Genomic DNA, 23,621 nt, shown 5'->3' with positions numbered 1-23,621 from the left:
ACCCGGACACTGACCCCCAACTCTATCTGCACGTTGTACCCATTATACTGAACCCCACATCTATCGGCACAGAGTCCCCATGACACTGAATCCCAGCTCTATCTGCACTGAGTCTCCATTATACTGAACCCCACCTCTATCTGCACAGTGTCCCCATGACACTGAACCCCAGCTTTATCTGCACTGTGTCCCAACGTCACTGATCCCCAGCCCTATCTGCACTGAGTCCCCATATTACCGAACCCCAGCTCCAACTGCACTGAGTCCCCATTACACTGAACCCCAGCTCTATCTGCACTGAGTCCCCACGACACTGAACCCCAGCACGATCTGCACTGAGTCCCAACGACACTGAACCCCAGCTCTATCTGCACTGAGTCTCCATTACACTGAACACCACCTTATTCTGCACTGTTTCACCCGGACACTGACCCCCAACTCTATCTGCACGTTGTACCCATTATACTGAACCCCAGCTCTATCGGCACTGAGTCCCCATGACACTGAATCCCAGCTCTATCTGCACTGAGTCTCCATTATACTGGACCCCACCTCTATCTGCACAGTGTCCCCATGACACTGAACCCCAGCTATATCTGCACTAAGTGCCCACAACACTGAACCCCAGCTCTATCTGCACTGAGTCCCCATTATACTGAACCCCAGCTCTATCTGCACTGTGTCCCCACGACACTGAACCACAGCTCTATCTGCATTGAGTCCCCACGACACTGAACACCAGCTCTATCTGCACTGCGTCCCCACGACACAGAAACTCAGCTATATCTGCACAGCATCCCCACGACACGGAAACCCAGCCCTATCTGCACTGAGTCCCCACGACACTGAACCCCAGCTCGATCTGCACTGAGTCTCCATTATACTGAACCCCAGCTCTATCTGCACTGTGTCCCCACGACACTGAACCCCAGCTCTATCTGCACTGAGTCCCCACGACACTGAACCCCAGCTCTATCTGCACCGTGTTCCAACGACACTGAACCCCAGCTCCACATGCACTGAGTCCCCACGACACTGAACACCACCTCTATCGGCACTGCGTCCCCATGACACAGAACCCCAGCTATATCTGCACTTTATCCCCACGACACTGAAACCCAGATCCATCAGCACTGAATCCCACGACACTGAACCCCAGCCCTATCTGCACTGAGTCCCCATATTACTGAACCCCAGCTCCAACTGCACTGAGTCCCCATTATACTGAACCCCAGCTCTATCTGCACTGAGTCTCCACGACACTGAACCCCAGCACGATCTGCACTGAGTCCCAACGACACTGAACCCCAGCTCTATCTGCACTGAGTCTCCATTACACTGAACACCACCTCTATCTGCACTGTTTCACCCGGACACTGACCCCCAACTCTATCTGCACGTTGTACCCATTATACTGAACCCCACATCTATCGGCACAGAGTCCCCATGACACTGAATCCCAGCTCTATCTGCACTGAGTCTCCATTATACTGAACCCCACCTCTATCTGCACAGTGTCCCCATGACACTGAACCCCAGCTTTATCTGCACTAAGTGCCCACAACACTGAACCCTAGCTCTATCTGCACTGAGTCCCCATTATACTGAACCCCAGCTCTATCTGCACTTAGTCCCCACGACACTGAACCCCAGCGCTATCTGCACAGAGTCCCCACGACACTGAACCCCAGCTCTATCTGCACTGAGTCTCCATTATACTGAACACCAGCGCTATCTGCACTGTATCCCCCCGACACTGAACCCCATCTCTATCTGCACTTTGTACCCATTATACTGAACCACAGCTCTATCGGCACTAAGTCCCCACGACACTGAATCCCAGCTCTATCTGCACTGAGTCCCCATTATACTGAACCCCAGCTCTATCTGCACAGTGTCCCCACGACACTGAACCCCAGCTCTATCTGCACTGTGTCCCCACGACACTGAACACCAGCTCTATCTGCACTGTGTCCCCACGACACTGAACCCCAGCTCTATCTGCACTGAGTCCCCACGACACTGAACACCAGCTCTATCTGCACTGCGTCCCCACGACACAGAACCTCAGCTATATCTGCACAGCATCCCCACGACACGGAAACCCAGCCCTATCTGCACTGAGTCCCCACGACACTGAACCCCAGCTCGATCTGCACTGAGTCCCCACGACACTGAACCCCAGCCTGATCTGCACTGAGTCTCCATTATACTGAACCCCAGCTCTACCTGCACAGTGTCCCCACGACACTGAACCCCAGCTCTATCTGCACTGTGTCCCCACGACACTGAACACCAGCTCTATCTGCACTGTGTCCCCACGACACTGAACCCGAGCTCTATCTGCACTGAGTCCCCACGACACTGAACACCAGCTCTATCTGCACTGCGTCCCCACGACACAGAACCTCAGCTATATCTGCACAGCATCCCCACGACACGGAAACCCAGCCCTATCTGCACTGAGTCCCCACGACACTGAACCCCAGCTCGATCGGCACTGAGTCCCCACGACACTGAACCCCAGCCTGATCTGCACTGAGTCTCCATTATACTGAACCCCAGCTCTATCTGCACTGTGTCCCCACGACACTGAACCCCAGCTCTATCTGCACTGAGTCCCCACGACACTGAACCCCAGCTCTATCTGCACCGTGTCCCAACGACACTGAACCCCAGCTCCACCTGCACTGAGTCCCCACGACACTGAACACCAGCTCTATCGGCACTGCGTCCCCATGACACAGAACCCCAGCTATATCTGCACTTTATCCCCACGACACTGAAACCCAGATCCATCAGCACTGAATCCCACGACACTGAATCCCAGCTCTATCTGCACTGAGACAACATTATACTGAATCCCAGCTCTATCTGCACTGAGTCCCCACGACACTGAACCCCAGCCCTATCTGCACTGAGTCCCCATATTACTGAACCCCAGCTCCAACTGCACTGAGTCCCCATTATACTGAACCCCAGCTCTATCTGCACTGAGTCCCCACGACACTGAACCCCAGCACGATCTGCACTGAGTCCCAACGACACTGAACCCCAGCTCTATCTGCACTGAGTCTCCATTACACTGAACACCACCTCTATCTGCACTGTTTCACCCGGACACTGACCCCCAACTCTATCTGCACGTTGTACCCATTATACTGAACCCCACATCTATCGGCACAGAGTCCCCATGACACTGAATCCCAGCTCTATCTGCACTGAGTCTCCATTATACTGAACCCCACCTCTATCTGCACAGTGTCCCCATGACACTGAACCCCAGCTTTATCTGCACTAAGTGCCCACAACACTGAACCCTAGCTCTATCTGCACTGAGTCCCCATTATACTGAACCCCAGCTCTATCTGCACTGAGTCCCCACGACACTGAACCCCAGCGCTATCTGCACAGAGTCCCCACGACACTGAACCCCAGCTCTATCTGCACTGAGTCTCCATTATACTGAACACCAGCGCTATCTGCACTGTATCCCCCCGACACTGAACCCCATCTCTATCTGCACTTTGTACCCATTGTACTGAACCACAGCTCTATCGGCACTGAGACCCCACGACACTGAATCCCAGCTCGATCCGCACTGAGTACCCATTATACTGATTACCAGCTCTATCTGCAATGAGTCCCTATGACAATGAACCCCAGCTCAATCTGCACTGAGTCCCCATGACACTGAATCCCAGCTCTATCTGCACTGACTCCTCACGACACTGAACCCCAGCTCTATCTGCACTGAGTCCCCACGACACTGAACCCCAGGTCTACCTGCACTGAGTCTCCATTATACTGAACCCCAGCTCTATCTGCACTGTGTCCCCATGACACTGAACCCCAGCTCTATCTGCACTGTGTCCCCACGACACTGAACCCCACCTCTATCTGCACTGAGTCCCCACGACACTGAACACCAGCTCTATCTGCACTGCGTCCCCACGACACAGAACCTCAGCTATATCTGCACTGCATCCCCACGACACTGAACCCCAGCCCTGTCTGCACTGAGTCCCCATGACACTGAAGCCCAGCTCTATCTGCACTGATCCCCATGACACTGAATCGCAGCTCTATCTGCACTGAGTGCCCACGACACTGAAAACCAGCTCTATCTGCACTGTGTCCACACGACACTGAACCCCAGCTCTATATGCAGAGTCCCCATGACACTGAACCCCAGCTCTATCTGCACTGAGTCCCCATGACAATGAACCCCAGCTCTATCGGCACTGAGTCCCCATGACACTGAATCCCAGCTCTATCTGCACTGAGTCTCCATTATACTGGACCTCACCTCTATCTGCACAGTGTCCCCATAACACTGAACCCCAGCTTTATCTGCACTAATTGCCCACAACACTGAACCCCAGCTCTATCTGCACTGAGTCCCCATTATACTGAACCCCAGCTCTATGTGCACTGACTCCCCACGACACTGAACCCCAGCGCTATCTGCACTGAGTCCCCACGACACTGAACCCCAGCCTGATCTGCACTGAGTCTCCATTATACTGAACCCCAGCTCTATCTGCACTGTGTCCCCACGACACTGAACCCCAGCTCTATCTGCACTGAGTCCCCACGACACTGAACCCCAGCTCTATCTGCACCGTGTCCCAACGACACTGAACCCCAGCTCCACCTGCACTGAGTCCCCACGACACTGAACACCAGCTCTATCGGCACTGCGTCCCCATGACACAGAACCCCAGCTATATCTGCACTTTATCCCCACGACACTGAAACCCAGATCCATCAGCACTGAATCCCACGACACTGAATCCCAGCTCTATCTGCACTGAGACAACATTATACTGAATTCCAGCTCTATCTGCACTGAGTCCCCACGACACTGAACCCCAGCCCTATCTGCACTGAGTCCCCATATTACTGAACCCCAGCCCTATCTGCACTGAGTCCCCATATTACTGAACCCCAGCTCCAACTGCACTGAGTCCCCACGACACATGAACCCCAGCCCTGTCTGCACTGAGTCCCAACGACACTGAACCCCAGCTCTATCTGCACTGAGTCTCCATTACACTGAACACCACCTCTATCTGCACTGTTTCACCCGGACACTGACCCCCAACTCTATCTGCACGTTGTACCCATTATACTGAACCCCACATCTATCGGCACTGAGTCCCCACGACACTGAATCCCAGCTCTATCTGCACTGAGTCTCCATTATACTGAACCCCACCTCTATCTGCACAGTGTCCCCACGACACTGAACCCCAGCGCTATCTGCACAGAGTCCCCACGACACTGAACCCCAGCTCTATCTGCACTGAGTCTCCATTATACTGAACACCAGCGCTATCTGCACTGTATCCCCCCGACACTGAACCCCATCTCTATCTGCACTTTGTACCCATTGTACTGAACCACAGCTCTATCGGCACTGAGACCCCACGACACTGAATCCCAGCTCGATCCGCACTGAGTACCCATTATACTGATCACCAGCTCTATCTGCAATGAGTCCCTACGACAATGAACCCCAGCTCAATCTGCACTGAGTCCCCATGACACTGAATCCCAGCTCTATCTGCACTGACTCCTCACGACACTGAACCACAGCTCTATCTGCACTGAGTCCCCACGACACTGAACCCCCAGGTCTACCTGCACTGAGTCTCCATTATACTGAACCCCAGCTCTATCTGCACTGTGTCCCCATGACACTGAACCCCAGCTCTATCTGCACTGCGTCCCCACGACACAGAACCTCAGCTATATCTGCACAGCATCCCCACGACACGGAAACCCAGCCCTATCTGCACTGAGTCCCCACGACACTGAGCCCTAGCTCGATCTGCACTGAGTCCCCACTACACTGAACCCCAGCTCGATCTGCACTGAGTCTCCATTATACTGAACCCCAGCTCTATCTGCACTGTGTCCCCACGACGCTGAACCCCAGCTCTATCTGCACTGAGTCCCCACGACACTGAACCCCAGCTCTATCTGCACCGTGTTGCAACGACACTGAACCCCAGCTCCATCTGCACAGAGTCCCCACGACACTGAACACCAGCTCTATCGGCACTGCGTCCCCATGACACAGTACTCCAGCTATATCTGCAATTTATCCCCACGACACTGAAACCCAGATCCATCAGCACTGAATCCCACGACACTGAATCCCAGCTCTATCTGCACTGAGTCCCCATTATACTGAACCCCAGCTCTATCTGCACTGAGTCCCAACGACACTGAACCCCAGCTCTATCTGCACTGAGTCCCCATGACACTGAACCCCAGCTCTATCTGCACTGAGTCTCCAGTATACTGAACCCCAGCTCAATCTGCACTTGTCACCCGGACACTGAACCCCAGCTATATCTGCACGAAGTCCCCATTATACTGAACTCGAGCTCTATCGGCACTGAGTCCCCACGATACTGAATCCCAGCTCTATCTGCACTGAGTCCACACGCAAATGAACCCCAGCTCTATCTGCACAGAGACCCCATGACACTGAATCCCAGCTCTATCTGCAATGAGTCCCTACGACAATGAACCCCAGCTCAATCTGCACTGAGTCCCCATGACACTGAATCCCAGCTCTATCTGCACTGACTCCTCACGACACTGAACCCCAGCTCTATCTGCACTGAGTCCCCACGACACTGAACCCCAGGTCTACCTGCACTGAGTCTCCATTATACTGAACCCCAACTCTATCTGCACTGTGTCCCCATGACACTGAACCCCAGCTCTATCTGCACTGTGTCCCCACGACACTGAACCCCAGCTCTATCTGCACTGAGTCCCCACGACACTGAACACCAGCTCTATCTGCACTGCGTCCCCACGACACAGAACCTCAGCTATATCTGCACTGCATCCCCACGACACTGAACCCCAGCCCTGTCTGCACTGAGTCCCCATGACACTGAAGCCCAGCTCTATCTGCACTGAGTCCCCACGACATTGAACCCCAACTCTATCTGCACTGATCCCCATGACACTGAATCGCAGCTCTATCTGCACTGAGTGCCCACGACACTGAAAACCAGCTCTATCTGCACTGTGTCCACACGACACTGAACCCCAGCTCTATATGCAGAGTCCCCATGACACTGAACCCCAGCTCTATCTGCACTGAGTCCCCATGACAATGAACCCCAGCTCTATCGGCACTGAGTCCCCATAACACTGAATCCCAGCTCTATCTGCACTGAGTCTCCATTATACTGGACCCCACCTCTATCTGCACAGTGTCCCCATAACACTGAACCCCAGCTTTATCTGCACTAATTGCCCACAACACTGAACCCCAGCTCTATCTGCACTGAGTCCCCATTATACTGAACCCCAGCTCTATGTGCACTGACTCCCCACGACACTGAACCCCAGCGCTATCTGCACTGAGTCCCCACGACACTGAACCCCAGCTCTATCTGCCCTGTGTCCACACGACACTGAACCCCAGCTCTATCTGCACTGTGTCCATACGACACTTAACCCCAGCTCTATATGCACAGAGTCAGCATGACACTGAACCCCAGCTCTATCTGCCCTGTGTCCACACGACACTGAACCCCAGCTCTATCTGCACTGTGTCCATACGACACTTAACCCCAGCTCTATATGCACAGAGTCAGCATGACACTGAACCCCAGCTCTATCTGCACTGAGTCCCCATGACACTGAACCCCAGCTCTATCGGCACTGAGTCCCCATGACACTGAAGCCCAGCTCTATCTGCACTGAGTCCCCACGACATTGAACCCCAGCTCTATCTGCACTGATCCCCATGACACTGAATCGCAGCTCTATCTGCACTGAGTGCCCACGACACTGAAAACCAGCTCTATCTGCACTGTGTCCACACGACACTGAACCCCAGCTCTATCTGCACTGTGTCCATACGACACTTAACCCCAGCTCTATATGCACAGAGTCAGCATGACACTGAACCCCAGCTCTATCTGCACTGAGTCCCCATGACACTGAACCCCAGCTCTATCGGCACTGAGTCCCCATGACACTGAACCCCAGCTCTATCTGCACTGAGTCCCCATGACAATGAACCCCAGCTCTATCGGCACTGAGTCCCCATGACACTGAATCCCAGCTCTATCTGCACTGAGTCTCCATTATACTGGACCCCACCTCTATCTGCACAGTGTCCCCATAACACTGAACCCCAGCTTTATCTGCACTAATTGCCCACAACACTGAACCCCAGCTCTATCTGCACTGAGTCCCCATTATACTGAACCCCAGCTCTATGTGCACTGACTCCCCACGACACTGAACCCCAGCGCTATCTGCACTGAGTCCCCACGACACTGAACCCCAGCTCTATCTGCCCTGTGTCCACACGACACTGAACCCCAGCTCTATCTGCACTGTGTCCATACGACACTTAACCCCAGCTCTATATGCACAGAGTCAGCATGACACTGAACCCCAGCTCTATCTGCCCTGTGTCCACACGACACTGAACCCCAGCTCTATCTGCACTGTGTCCATACGACACTTAACCCCAGCTCTATATGCACAGAGTAAGCATGACACTGAACACCAGCTCTATCTGCACTGAGTCCCCATGACACTGAACCCCAGCTCTATCGGCACTGAGTCCCCATGACACTGAATCCCAGCTCTATCTGCACTGAGTCTCCATTATACTGGACCCCACCTCTATCTGCACAGTGTCCCCATGACACTGAACCCCAGCTTTATCTGCACTAATTGCCCACAACACTGAACCCCAGCTCTATCTGCACTGAGTCCCCATTACACTGAACCCCAGCTCTATGTGCACTGACTCCCCACGACACTGAACCCCAGCGCTATCTGCACTGAGTCCCCACGACACTGAACCCCAGCGCTATCTGCACTGAGTCTCCATTATACTGAACACCAGCGCTATCTGCACTGTGTCCCCCCGACACTGAACCCCATCTCTATCTGCACTTTGTACCCATTATACTGAACCACAGCTCTATCTGCACTAAGTCCCCACGACACTGAATCCCAGCTCTATCTGCACTGAGTCCCCATTATACTGAACCCCAGATCTATCTGCACAGTGTCCCCACGACACTGAACCCCAACTCTATCTGCACTGTGTCCCCACGACACTGAACACCAGCTCTATCTGCACTGTGTCCCCACGACACTGAACCCGAGCTCTATCTGCACTGAGTCCCCACGACACTGAACACCAGCTCTATCTGCACTGCGTCCCCACGACACAGAACCTCAGCTATATCTGCACAGCATCCCCACGACACGGAAACCCAGCCCTATCTGCACTGAGTCCCCACGACACTGAACCCCAGCTCGATCTGCACTGAGTCCCCACGACACTGAACCCCAGCCTGATCTGCACTGAGTCTCCATTATACTGAACCCCAGCTCTATCTGCACTGTGTCCCCACGACACTGAACCCCAGCTCTATCTGCACTGAGTCCCCACGACACTGAACCCCAGCTCTATCTGCACCGTGTCCCAACGACACTGAACCCCAGCTCCACCTGCACTGAGTCCCCACGACACTGAACACCAGCTCTATCGGCACTGCGTCCCCATGACACAGAACCCCAGCTATATCTGCACTTTATCCCCACGACACTGAAACCCAGATCCATCAGCATTGAATCCCACGACACTGAATCCCAGCTCTATCTGCACTGAGACAACATTATACTGAATGCCAGCTCTATCTGCACTGAGTCCCCACGACACTGATCCCCAGCCCTGTCTGCACTGAGTCCCAACGACACTGAACCCCAGCTCTATCTGCACTGAGTCTCCATTACACTGAACACCACCTCTATCTGCACTGTTTCACCCGGACACTGACCCCCAACTCTATCTGCACGTTGTACCCATTATACTGAACCCCACATCTATCGGCACTGAGTCCCCACGACACTGAATCCCAGCTCTATCTGCACTGAGTCTCCATTATACTGAACCCCGCCTCTATCTGCACAGTGTCCCCATGACACTGAACCCCAGCGCTATCTGCACAGAGTCCCCACGACACTGAACCCCAGCTCTATCTGCACTGAGTCTCCATTATACTGAACACCAGCGCTATCTGCACTGTATCCCCCCGACACTGAACCCCATCTCTATCCGCACTTTGTACCCATTGTACTGAACCACAGCTCTATCGGCACTGAGACCCCACGACACTGAATCCCAGCTCGATCCGCACTGAGTACCCATTATACTGATCACCAGCTCTATCTGCAATGAGTCCCTACGACAATGAACCCCAGCTCAATCTGCACTGAGTCCCCATGACACTGAATCCCAGCTCTATCTGCACTGACTCCTCACGACACTGAACCCCAGCTCTATCTGCACTGAGTCCCCACGACACTGAACCCCAGGTCTACCTGCACTGAGTCTCCATTATACTGAACCCCAGCTCTATCTGCACTGTGTCCCCATGACACTGAACCCCAGCTCTATCTGCACTGTGTCCCCACGACACTGAACACCAGCTCTATCTGCACTGCGTCCCCACGACACAGAACCTCAGCTATATCTGCACAGCATCCCCACGACACGGAAACCCAGCCCTATCTGCACTGAGTCCCCACGACACTGAGCCCTAGCTCGATCTGCACTGAGTCCCCACTACACTGAACCCCAGCTCGATCGGCACTGAGTCTCCATTATACTGAACCCCAGCTCTATCTGCACTGTGTCCCCACGACACTGAACCCCAGCTCTATCTGCACTGAGTCCCCACGACACTGAACCCCAGCTCTATCTGCACCGTGTTGCAACGACACTGAACCCCAGCTCCATCTGCACAGAGTCCCCACGACACTGAACACCAGCTCTATCGGCACTGCGTCCCCATGACACAGTACTCCAGCTATATCTGCAATTTATCCCCACGACACTGAAACCCAGATCCATCAGCACTGAATCCCACGACACTGAATCCCAGCTCTATCTGCACTGAGTCCCCATTATACTGAACCCCAGCTCTATCTGCACTGAGTCCCAACGACACTGAACCCCAGCTCTATCTGCACTGAGTCCCCATGACACTGAACCCCAGCTCTATCTGCACTGAGTCTCCAGTATACTGAACCCCAGCTCAATCTGCACTTGTCACCCGGACACTGAACCCCAGCTATATCTGCACGAAGTCCCCATTATACTGAACTCGAGCTCTATCGGCACTGAGTCCCCACGATACTGAATCCCAGCTCTATCTGCACTGAGTCCACACGCAAATGAACCCCAGCTCTATCGGCACTGAGTCCCCATAACACTGAATCCCAGCTCTATCTGCACTGAGTCTCCATTATACTGGACCCCACCTCTATCTGCACAGTGTCCCCATAACACTGAACCCCAGCTTTATCTGCACTAATTGCCCACAACACTGAACCCCAGCTCTATCTGCACTGAGTCCCCATTATACTGAACCCCAGCTCTATGTGCACTGACTCCCCACGACACTGAACCCCAGCGCTATCTGCACTGAGTCCCCACGACACTGAACCCCAGCTCTATCTGCCCTGTGTCCACACGACACTGAACCCCAGCTCTATCTGCACTGTGTCCATACGACACTTAACCCCAGCTCTATATGCACAGAGTCAGCATGACACTGAACCCCAGCTCTATCTGCCCTGTGTCCACACGACACTGAACCCCAGCTCTATCTGCACTGTGTCCATACGACACTTAACCCCAGCTCTATATGCACAGAGTCAGCATGACACTGAACCCCAGCTCTATCTGCACTAATTGCCCACAACACTGAACCCCAGCTTTATCTGCACTAATTGCCCACAACACTGAACCCCAGCTCTATCTGCACTGAGTCCCCATTACACTGAACCCCAGCTCTATGTGCACTGACTCCCCACGACACTGAACCCCAGCGCTATCTGCACTGAGTCCCCACGACACTGAACCCCAGCGCTATCTGCACTGAGTCTCCATTATACTGAACACCAGCGCTATCTGCACTGTGTCCCCCCGACACTGAACCCCATCTCTATCTGCACTTTGTACCCATTATACTGAACCACAGCTCTATCTGCACTAAGTCCCCACGACACTGAATCCCAGCTCTATCTGCACTGAGTCCCCATTATACTGAACCCCAGATCTATCTGCACAGTGTCCCCACGACACTGAACCCCAACTCTATCTGCACTGTGTCCCCACGACACTGAACACCAGCTCTATCTGCACTGTGTCCCCACGACACTGAACCCGAGCTCTATCTGCACTGAGTCCCCACGACACTGAACACCAGCTCTATCTGCACTGCGTCCCCACGACACAGAACCTCAGCTATATCTGCACAGCATCCCCACGACACGGAAACCCAGCCCTATCTGCACTGAGTCCCCACGACACTGAACCCCAGCTCGATCTGCACTGAGTCCCCACGACACTGAACCCCAGCCTGATCTGCACTGAGTCTCCATTATACTGAACCCCAGCTCTATCTGCACTGTGTCCCCACGACACTGAACCCCAGCTCTATCTGCACTGAGTCCCCACGACACTGAACCCCAGCTCTATCTGCACCGTGTCCCAACGACACTGAACCCCAGCTCCACCTGCACTGAGTCCCCACGACACTGAACACCAGCTCTATCGGCACTGCGTCCCCATGACACAGAACCCCAGCTATATCTGCACTTTATCCCCACGACACTGAAACCCAGATCCATCAGCATTGAATCCCACGACACTGAATCCCAGCTCTATCTGCACTGAGACAACATTATACTGAATGCCAGCTCTATCTGCACTGAGTCCCCACGACACTGATCCCCAGCCCTGTCTGCACTGAGTCCCAACGACACTGAACCCCAGCTCTATCTGCACTGAGTCTCCATTACACTGAACACCACCTCTATCTGCACTGTTTCACCCGGACACTGACCCCCAACTCTATCTGCACGTTGTACCCATTATACTGAACCCCACATCTATCGGCACTGAGTCCCCACGACACTGAATCCCAGCTCTATCTGCACTGAGTCTCCATTATACTGAACCCCGCCTCTATCTGCACAGTGTCCCCATGACACTGAACCCCAGCGCTATCTGCACAGAGTCCCCACGACACTGAACCCCAGCTCTATCTGCACTGAGTCTCCATTATACTGAACACCAGCGCTATCTGCACTGTATCCCCCCGACACTGAACCCCATCTCTATCCGCACTTTGTACCCATTGTACTGAACCACAGCTCTATCGGCACTGAGACCCCACGACACTGAATCCCAGCTCGATCCGCACTGAGTACCCATTATACTGATCACCAGCTCTATCTGCAATGAGTCCCTACGACAATGAACCCCAGCTCAATCTGCACTGAGTCCCCATGACACTGAATCCCAGCTCTATCTGCACTGACTCCTCACGACACTGAACCCCAGCTCTATCTGCACTGAGTCCCCACGACACTGAACCCCAGGTCTACCTGCACTGAGTCTCCATTATACTGAACCCCAGCTCTATCTGCACTGTGTCCCCATGACACTGAACCCCAGCTCTATCTGCACTGTGTCCCCACGACACTGAACACCAGCTCTATCTGCACTGCGTCCCCACGACACAGAACCTCAGCTATATCTGCACAGCATCCCCACGACACGGAAACCCAGCCCTATCTGCACTGAGTCCCCACGACACTGAGCCCTAGCTCGATCTGCACTGAGTCCCCACTACACTGAACCCCAGCTCGATCGGCACTGAGTCTCCATTATACTGAACCCCAGCTCTATCTGCACTGTGTCCCCACGACACTGAACCCCAGCTCTATCTGCACTGAGTCCCCACGACACTGAACCCCAGCTCTATCTGCACCGTGTTGCAACGACACTGAACCCCAGCTCCATCTGCACAGAGTCCCCACGACACTGAACACCAGCTCTATCGGCACTGCGTCCCCATGACACAGTACTCCAGCTATATCTGCAATTTATCCCCACGACACTGAAACCCAGATCCATCAGCACTGAATCCCACGACACTGAATCCCAGCTCTATCTGCACTGAGTCCCCATTATACTGAACCCCAGCTCTATCTGCACTGAGTCCCAACGACACTGAACCCCAGCTCTATCTGCACTGAGTCCCCATGACACTGAACCCCAGCTCTATCTGCACTGAGTCTCCAGTATACTGAACCCCAGCTCAATCTGCACTTGTCACCCGGACACTGAACCCCAGCTATATCTGCACGAAGTCCCCATTATACTGAACTCGAGCTCTATCGGCACTGAGTCCCCACGATACTGAATCCCAGCTCTATCTGCACTGAGTCCACACGCAAATGAACCCCAGCTCTATCGGCACTGAGTCCCCATAACACTGAATCCCAGCTCTATCTGCACTGAGTCTCCATTATACTGGACCCCACCTCTATCTGCACAGTGTCCCCATAACACTGAACCCCAGCTTTATCTGCACTAATTGCCCACAACACTGAACCCCAGCTCTATCTGCACTGAGTCCCCATTATACTGAACCCCAGCTCTATGTGCACTGACTCCCCACGACACTGAACCCCAGCGCTATCTGCACTGAGTCCCCACGACACTGAACCCCAGCTCTATCTGCCCTGTGTCCACACGACACTGAACCCCAGCTCTATCTGCACTGTGTCCATACGACACTTAACCCCAGCTCTATATGCACAGAGTCAGCATGACACTGAACCCCAGCTCTATCTGCCCTGTGTCCACACGACACTGAACCCCAGCTCTATCTGCACTGTGTCCATACGACACTTAACCCCAGCTCTATATGCACAGAGTCAGCATGACACTGAACCCCAGCTCTATCTGCACTGAGTCCCCATGACACTGAACCCCAGCTCTATCGGCACTGAGTCCCCATGACACTGAAGCCCAGCTCTATCTGCACTGAGTCCCCACGACATTGAACCCCAGCTCTATCTGCACTGATCCCCATGACACTGAATCGCAGCTCTATCTGCACTGAGTGCCCACGACACTGAAAACCAGCTCTATCTGCACTGTGTCCACACGACACTGAACCCCAGCTCTATCTGCACTGTGTCCATACGACACTTAACCCCAGCTCTATATGCACAGAGTCAGCATGACACTGAACCCCAGCTCTATCTGCACTGAGTCCCCATGACACTGAACCCCAGCTCTATCGGCACTGAGTCCCCATGACACTGAACCCCAGCTCTATCTGCACTGAGTCCCCATGACAATGAACCCCAGCTCTATCGGCACTGAGTCCCCATGACACTGAATCCCAGCTCTATCTGCACTGAGTCTCCATTATACTGGACCCCACCTCTATCTGCACAGTGTCCCCATAACACTGAACCCCAGCTTTATCTGCACTAATTGCCCACAACACTGAACCCCAGCTCTATCTGCACTGAGTCCCCATTATACTGAACCCCAGCTCTATGTGCACTGACTCCCCACGACACTGAACCCCAGCGCTATCTGCACTGAGTCCCCACGACACTGAACCCCAGCTCTATCTGCCCTGTGTCCACACGACACTGAACCCCAGCTCTATCTGCACTGTGTCCATACGACACTTAACCCCAGCTCTATATGCACAGAGTCAGCATGACACTGAACCCCAGCTCTATCTGCCCTGTGTCCACACGACACTGAACCCCAGCTCTATCTGCACTGTGTCCATACGACACTTAACCCCAGCTCTATATGCACAGAGTAAGCATGACACTGAACACCAGCTCTATCTGCACTGAGTCCCCATGACACTGAACCCCAGCTCTATCGGCACTGAGTCCCCATGACACTGAATCCCAGCTCTATCTGCACTGAGTCTCCATTATACTGGACCCCACCTCTATCTGCACAGTGTCCCCATGACACTGAACCCCAGCTTTATCTGCACTAATTGCCCACAACACTGAACCCCAGCTCTATCTGCACTGAGTCCCCATTACACTGAACCCCAGCTCTATGTGCACTGACTCCCCACGACACTGAACCCCAGCGCTATCTGCACTGAGTCCCCACGACACTGAACCCCAGCGCTATCTGCACTGAGTCTCCATTATACTGAACACCAGCGCTATCTGCACTGTGTCCCCCCGACACTGAACCCCATCTCTATCTGCACTTTGTACCCATTATACTGAACCACAGCTCTATCTGCACTAAGTCCCCACGACACTGAATCCCAGCTCTATCTGCACTGAGTCCCCATTATACTGAACCCCAGATCTATCTGCACAGTGTCCCCACGACACTGAACCCCAACTCTATCTGCACTGTGTCCCCACGACACTGAACACCAGCTCTATCTGCACTGTGTCCCCACGACACTGAACCCGAGCTCTATCTGCACTGAGTCCCCACGACACTGAACACCAGCTCTATCTGCACTGCGTCCCCACGACACAGAACCTCAGCTATATCTGCACAGCATCCCCACGACACGGAAACCCAGCCCTATCTGCACTGAGTCCCCACGACACTGAACCCCAGCTCGATCTGCACTGAGTCCCCACGACACTGAACCCCAGCCTGATCTGCACTGAGTCTCCATTATACTGAACCCCAGCTCTATCTGCACTGTGACCCCACGACACTGAACCCCAGCTCTATCTGCACTGAGTCCCCACGACACTGAACCCCAGCTCTATCTGCACCGTGTCCCAACGACACTGAACCCCAGCTCCACCTGCACTGAGTCCCCACGACACTGAACACCAGCTCTATCGGCACTGCGTCCCCATGACACAGAACCCCAGCTATATCTGCACTTTATCCCCACGACACTGAAACCCAGATCCATCAGCATTGAATCCCACGACACTGAATCCCAGCTCTATCTGCACTGAGACAACATTATACTGAATGCCAGCTCTATCTGCACTGAGTCCCCACGACACTGATCCCCAGCCCTGTCTGCACTGAGTCCCAACGACACTGAACCCCAGCTCTATCTGCACTGAGTCTCCATTACACTGAACACCACCTCTATCTGCACTGTTTCACCCGGACACTGACCCCCAACTCTATCTGCACGTTGTACCCATTATACTGAACCCCACATCTATCGGCACTGAGTCCCCACGACACTGAATCCCAGCTCTATCTGCACTGAGTCTCCATTATACTGAACCCCGCCTCTATCTGCACAGTGTCCCCATGACACTGAACCCCAGCGCTATCTGCACAGAGTCCCCACGACACTGAACCCCAGCTCTATCTGCACTGAGTCTCCATTATACTGAACACCAGCGCTATCTGCACTGTATCCCCCCGACACTGAACCCCATCTCTATCCGCACTTTGTACCCATTGTACTGAACCACAGCTCTATCGGCACTGAGACCCCACGACACTGAATCCCAGCTCGATCCGCACTGAGTACCCATTATACTGATCACCAGCTCTATCTGCAATGAGTCCCTACGACAATGAACCCCAGCTCAATCTGCACTGAGTCCCCATGACACTGAATCCCAGCTCTATCTGCACTGACTCCTCACGACACTGAACCCCAGCTCTATCTGCACTGAGTCCCCACGACACTGAACCCCAGGTCTACCTGCACTGAGTCTCCATTATACTGAACCCCAGCTCTATCTGCACTGTGTCCCCATGACACTGAACCCCAGCTCTATCTGCACTGTGTCCCCACGACACTGAACACCAGCTCTATCTGCACTGCGTCCCCACGACACAGAACCTCAGCTATATCTGCACAGCATCCCCACGACACGGAAACCCAGCCCTATCTGCACTGAGTCCCCACGACACTGAGCCCTAGCTCGATCTGCACTGAGTCCCCACTACACTGAACCCCAGCTCGATCGGCACTGAGTCTCCATTATACTGAACCCCAGCTCTATCTGCACTGTGTCCCCACGACACTGAACCCCAGCTCTATCTGCACTGAGTCCCCACGACACTGAACCCCAGCTCTATCTGCACCGTGTTGCAACGACACTGAACCCCAGCTCCATCTGCACAGAGTCCCCACGACACTGAACACCAGCTCTATCGGCACTGCGTCCCCATGACACAGTACTCCAGCTATATCTGCAATTTATCCCCACGACACTGAAACCCAGATCCATCAGCACTGAATCCCACGACACTGAATCCCAGCTCTATCTGCACTGAGTCCCCATTATACTGAACCCCAGCTCTATCTGCACTGAGTCCCAACGACACTGAACCCCAGCTCTATCTGCACTGAGTCCCCATGACACTGAACCCCAGCTCTATCTGCACTGAGTCTCCAGTATACTGAACCCCAGCTCAATCTGCACTTGTCACCCGGACACTGAACCCCAGCTATATCTGCACGAAGTCCCCATTATACTGAACTCGAGCTCTATCGGCACTGAGTCCCCACGATACTGAATCCCAGCTCTATCTGCACTGAGTCCACACGCAAATGAACCCCAGCTCTATCTGCACAGAGACCCCATGACACTGAATCCCAGCTCTATCTGCACTGAGTCTCCATTATACTGAACCCCAGCTCTATCTGCACTGTGTCCCCACGACACTGAACACAAGCTATATCTGCACTGAGTCCCAACGACACTGAACCCCAGCTCTATCTGCACTGTGTCTCCACGACACTGAACCGCAGCTCTATCTGCACTGAGTCCCCACGACACTGAACACCAGCTCCATCTACACTGCGTCCCCACGACACAGAACCCCAGCTATATCTGCACTGCATCCCCACGACACTGAACCCCAGCCCTGTCTGCACTGAGTCCCCATGACACTGAATCCCAGCTCTATCTGCAGAGTCCCCATGACACTGAATCCCAGCTCTATCTGCACTGAGTCCCCATCACATTGAACCCCAGCTCTATCTGCACTGATCCCCATGACACTGAATCCCAGCTATATCTGCACTGAGTGCCCACGACACTGAAACCCAGCTCTATCTGCACTGTGTCAACACGACACTGAACCCCAGCTCTATCTGCACTGTGTCAACACGACACTGAACCCCAGCTCAATATGCACAGAGTCCCCACGACACTGAACCCCAGCTCTATCTGCACTGAGTCCCCATGACACTGAACCCCAGCTCTATCGGCACTGAGTCCCCATGACACTGAATCCCAGCTCTATCTGCACTGAGTCCCCATTATACTGAACCCCAGCTCTATGTGCACTGAGTCCCCACGACACTGAACCCCAGCGCTATCTGCACTGAGTCCCCATGACACTGAACCCCAGCTCTATCTGCACTGAGTCTCCATTATACTGAACACCAGCGCTATCTGCACTGTGTCCCCCCGACACTGAACCCCAACTCTATCTGCACTTTGTACCCATTATACTGAACCACAGCTCTATCGGCACTAAGTCCCCACGACACTGAATCCCGGCTCTATCTGCACTGACCCCATTATACTGAACCCCAGCTCTATCTGCACTGTGTCCCCACGACACTGAACCCCAGCTCTATCTGCACTGATTCCCCACGACACTGAACACCAGCTCTATCTGCACTGAGTCCCCACGACACTGAACCCCAGCTCTATCTGCACTGAGCCTCAATTATACTGAACACCAGCGCTATCTGCACTGTATCCCCCCGACACTGAACCCCATCTCTATCTGCACTTTGTACCCATTATACTGAACCACAGCTCTATCGGCACTGAGTCCCCATGACACTGAATCCCAGCTCGATCTGCACTGAGTACCCATTATACTGATCACCAGCTCTATCTGCAATGAGTCCCTACGACAATGAACCCCAGCTCAATCTGCACTGAGTCCCCATGACACTGAATCCCAGCTCTATCTGCACTGAGTCCTCACGACACTGAACCCCAGCTCTATCTGCACTGAGTCTCCATTATACTGAACCCCAGCTCTATCTGCACTGTGTCCCCACTACACTGAACCCCAGCTCTATCTGCACTGTGTCCCCACGACACTGAATCCCAGCTCTATATGCACTGAGTCCCCATGACACTGAACCCCAGCTCTATCTGCACTGAATCCCCACGACACTGAGCCCCAGCTCTATCTGCACTGTGTCCCCACGACACTGAACCCCAGCTCTATCTGCACTGTGTCCCCACGACACTGAACCCCAGCTCTATCTGCACTGTGTACCCACGACACTGAACCCCAGCTCTATCTGCACTGTGTCCCCACGACACTGAACCCCAGCACTATCTGCACTGAGTCCCCACGACACTGAACCCCAGCTCTATCTGCACTGTGTCCCAACAACACTGAACCCAAGCTCTATCTGCACTCTGTCCCCACGACACTGAACCCCAGCTCTATCAGCACTGTGTCCCCATGACACTGAACCCCAGCTCTATCTGCACTGAGTCCCCATGACACTGAACCCCAGCTCTATCTGCACTGTGTCCCCACGACACTGAATCCCAGCTCTATATGCACTGAGTCCCCATGGCACTGAACCACAGCTCTATCTGCACTGAGTCCCCACGACACTGAACCCCAGCTCTATCTGCACTGAGTCCCCACTACACTGAACCCCAGCTCTATCTGCACTGTGTCCCCACGACACTGAATCCCAGCTCTATATGCACTGAGTCCCCATGACACTGAACCCCAGCTCTATCTGCACTGTGTCCCCACAACACTGAACCCCAGCTCTATCTGCACTGTGTCCCCACGACACTGAACCCCAGCTCTATCTGCACTGTGTCCCCACGACACTGAACCCCAGCTCTATCTGCACTGTGTACCCACGACACTGAACCCCAGTTCTATCTGCACTGTGTCCCCACGACACTGAACCCCAGCACTATCTGCACTGAGTCCCCACGACACTGAACCCCAGCTCTATCTGCACTGTGTTCCAACAACACTGAACCCAAGCTCTATCTGCACTCTGTCCCCACGACACTGAACCCCAGCTCTATCAGCACTGTGTCCCCATGACACTGAACCCCAGCTCTATCTGCACTGAGTCCCCACGACACTGAACCCCAGCTCTATCTGCACTGTGTCCCCACGACACTGAATCCCAGCTCTATATGCACTGAGTCCCCATGACACTGAACCCCAGCTCTATCTGCACTGAGTCCCCACGACACTGAACCCCAGCTCTATCTGCACTGAGTCCCCACGACACTGAACCCCAGCTCTATCTGCACTGAGTCCCCACGACACTGAACCCCAGCTCTATCTGCACTGAGTCCCCATGACACTGAACCCCAGCTCTGTCTGCACTGAGTCCCCATGACACTGAATCCCAGCTCTAGCTGCACTGAACTTGAGCTCTATTGGGATTGAGTTAATTAATTGGCTGCAGCATGGTACTAATTGGCCACAGCACCACTGCCTGATGGAGAGGGAAAGCGAATCAAGATTGTGTTATTGTTTATTCTCAAGCTCATCCTGGAATGTGAACCTGTAACCGGGGTGAGGTGGGCCCGCGAGCCTGTAACCAGGGGTAAGGGGGGCCGCAAGCCTGTAACTGGTGGCGGGGGGGGGGGGGCGGTCTGGGAGCTTGTGTCCGGGGGGTCTGTGAGCCTATGCAGCTGTTGTGCTCAGCTGTGAGGCACATCATGACCAAATAAGCCATCAACTATTGCATGGATTGTCACATACAAATTACCAAGTGAGATGAGATGTGGGAAGATCCTGGTTCTGTGCCCTGACCTTAGTCAGTGACAGGGAGAACAGACGGAGTTGCCTGTTCAGTCAGTGACAGGGAGAACAGACGGAGTTGCCTGTTCAGTCAGTGACAGGGAGAACAGACGGAGTTTCCTATTCAGTCAGTGACAGAGAGAACACAGTGAGTTTCCTATTCAGTCAGTGACAGGGAGAACAGACGGAGTTGCCTGTTCAGTCAGTGACAGGGAGAACAGACGGAGTTTCCTATTCAGTCAGTGACAGAGAGAACACAGTGAGTTTCCTGTTCAGTCAGTGACAGAGAGAACACAGGGAGTTGCCTGTTCAGTCAGTGACAGGGAGAACACGGAGTTTCCTGTTCAGTCAGTGACAGGGAGAACACAGGGAGTTGCCTGTTCAGTCAGTGACAGGGAGAACACAGAGTTTCCTGTTCAGAAAGTGACAGGGAGAACACAGTGAGTTGCCTGTTCAGTCAGTGACAGGGAGAACACACGGAGTTTCCTGTTCAGTCAGTGACAGGGAGAACAGACGGAGTTGCCTGTTCAGTCAGTGACAGGGAGAACAGACGGAGTTGCCTGTTCAGTCAGTGACAGGGAGAACAGACGGAGTTGCCTGTTCAGTCAGTGACAGGGAGAACAGACGGAGTTGCCTGTTCAGTCAGTGACAGGGAGAACAGACGGAGTTGCCTGTTCAGTCAGTGACAGGGAGAACAGACGGAGTTGCCTGTTCAGTCAGTGACAGGGAGAACAGACGGAGTTTCCTATTCAGTCAGTGACAGAGAGAACACAGTGACTTTCCTGTTCAGTCAGTGACAGGGAGAACACACGGAGTTTCCTGTTCAGTCAGTGACAGGGAGAACACAGGGAGCTGCCTGTTCAGTCAGTGACAGGGAGAACAGACGGAGTTGCATGTTCAGTCAGTGACAGGGATAACAGACGGAGTTTCCTGTTCAGTCAGTGACAGGGATAACAGACGGAGTTGCCTGTTCAGTCAGTGACAGGGAGAACAGACGGAGTTGCCTGTTCAGTCAGTGACAGGGAGAACAGACGGAGTTGCCTGTTCAGTCAGTGACAGGGAGAACAGACGGAGTTGCCTGTTCAGTCAGTGACAGGGAGAACAGACGGAGTTGCCTGTTCAGTCAGTGACAGGGAGAACAGACGGAGTTGCCTGTTCAGTCAGTGCCAGGGAGAACAGACGGAGTTGCCTGTTCAGTCAGTGACAGGGAGAACCCGGAGTTGCTTGTTCAGTCAGAGACAGGGACAACACAGGGAGTTGCCTGTTCAGTCAGTGGCACAGTCAAACCCATCGCACTGCAGCCCAGTCTGGGCCTAGCTTGCCTGATGATTCAGTACCTTTGAAATAAATATCCCTTCATCTGTCGAATCGAGTGGATTTCCAGGGTGGCCTTTGGCTCCCCCACGGATACTGATCCCCAACTTCTCCCCCGGCAGCTTCTCAATCCGGATCTCCTGTGGGACACGACAACAAGAGGCTGAGGCATTTAATCAGGAGCTTTTCACTGCTCAAATTAAGAAATACCCTCAACACCTCCCCCCTCCATGCACTCGCCCAGCCGGGCCACCAGGTGGTGGTGTTCCCATCTATCTGCTGCCCTTGTCCTTCTAGATGGTAGTGGTTGTGGGTTTGGAAGGTGCTGTTGAAAGAGCCTTGGTGAGTTCCTGCAGTGCATCTTGTAGATGGTACACACACTGTTGTTACTGTGCGTCGGTGGTGGAGGGAATGAATGTTTGAGGTGGTGTATGGGGTGCCAATCAAGCGGGCTGCTTTTGTCCTGGATTGTGTCAAGCTTTCAGTGTTGTTGTCATCCATGATAATCTGCTTTTGTGATGTTGTTTGAGAGGTAAGTATTGCCCTGGATACAGGGATGCCTCCCTTGCTCTTCCTCAAAACAGTAGCTGCGGAGTATTTTATGTCAACATCGGAAGGTAGATGGGACCTTGGTTTAACATCTCCTCTGAAAGATGGCACCCCTGACAAGGTAGCA

General features: G+C 53.6%; 1 protein-coding gene across 14 annotated transcripts in view; it reads right to left on the bottom strand.

Moving 5' to 3' along the window:
- The window catches only part of scrib (scribble planar cell polarity protein), a 482,984-nt gene that overhangs the window by 293,174 nt on the left and 166,189 nt on the right, over nucleotides 1-23,621 (bottom strand). For all 14 annotated transcript variants that reach the window (XM_041183767.1, XM_041183772.1, XM_041183773.1 and 11 more), the window contains one exon: nucleotides 22,969-23,085. In XM_041183767.1, coding sequence (XP_041039701.1) covers nucleotides 22,969-23,085 — 117 coding nt within the window. The remainder of the gene's footprint in view (nucleotides 1-22,968; nucleotides 23,086-23,621) is intronic.

The sequence above is a fragment of the Carcharodon carcharias genome, chromosome 3 (genome assembly GCF_017639515.1).
Source record: "Carcharodon carcharias isolate sCarCar2 chromosome 3, sCarCar2.pri, whole genome shotgun sequence".
Lineage (NCBI taxonomy): Eukaryota > Metazoa > Chordata > Chondrichthyes > Lamniformes > Lamnidae > Carcharodon > Carcharodon carcharias.
The sequence above is the reverse complement of the archived record's forward strand: the minus strand, read 5'-3'. Positions and strand labels throughout refer to the sequence as shown.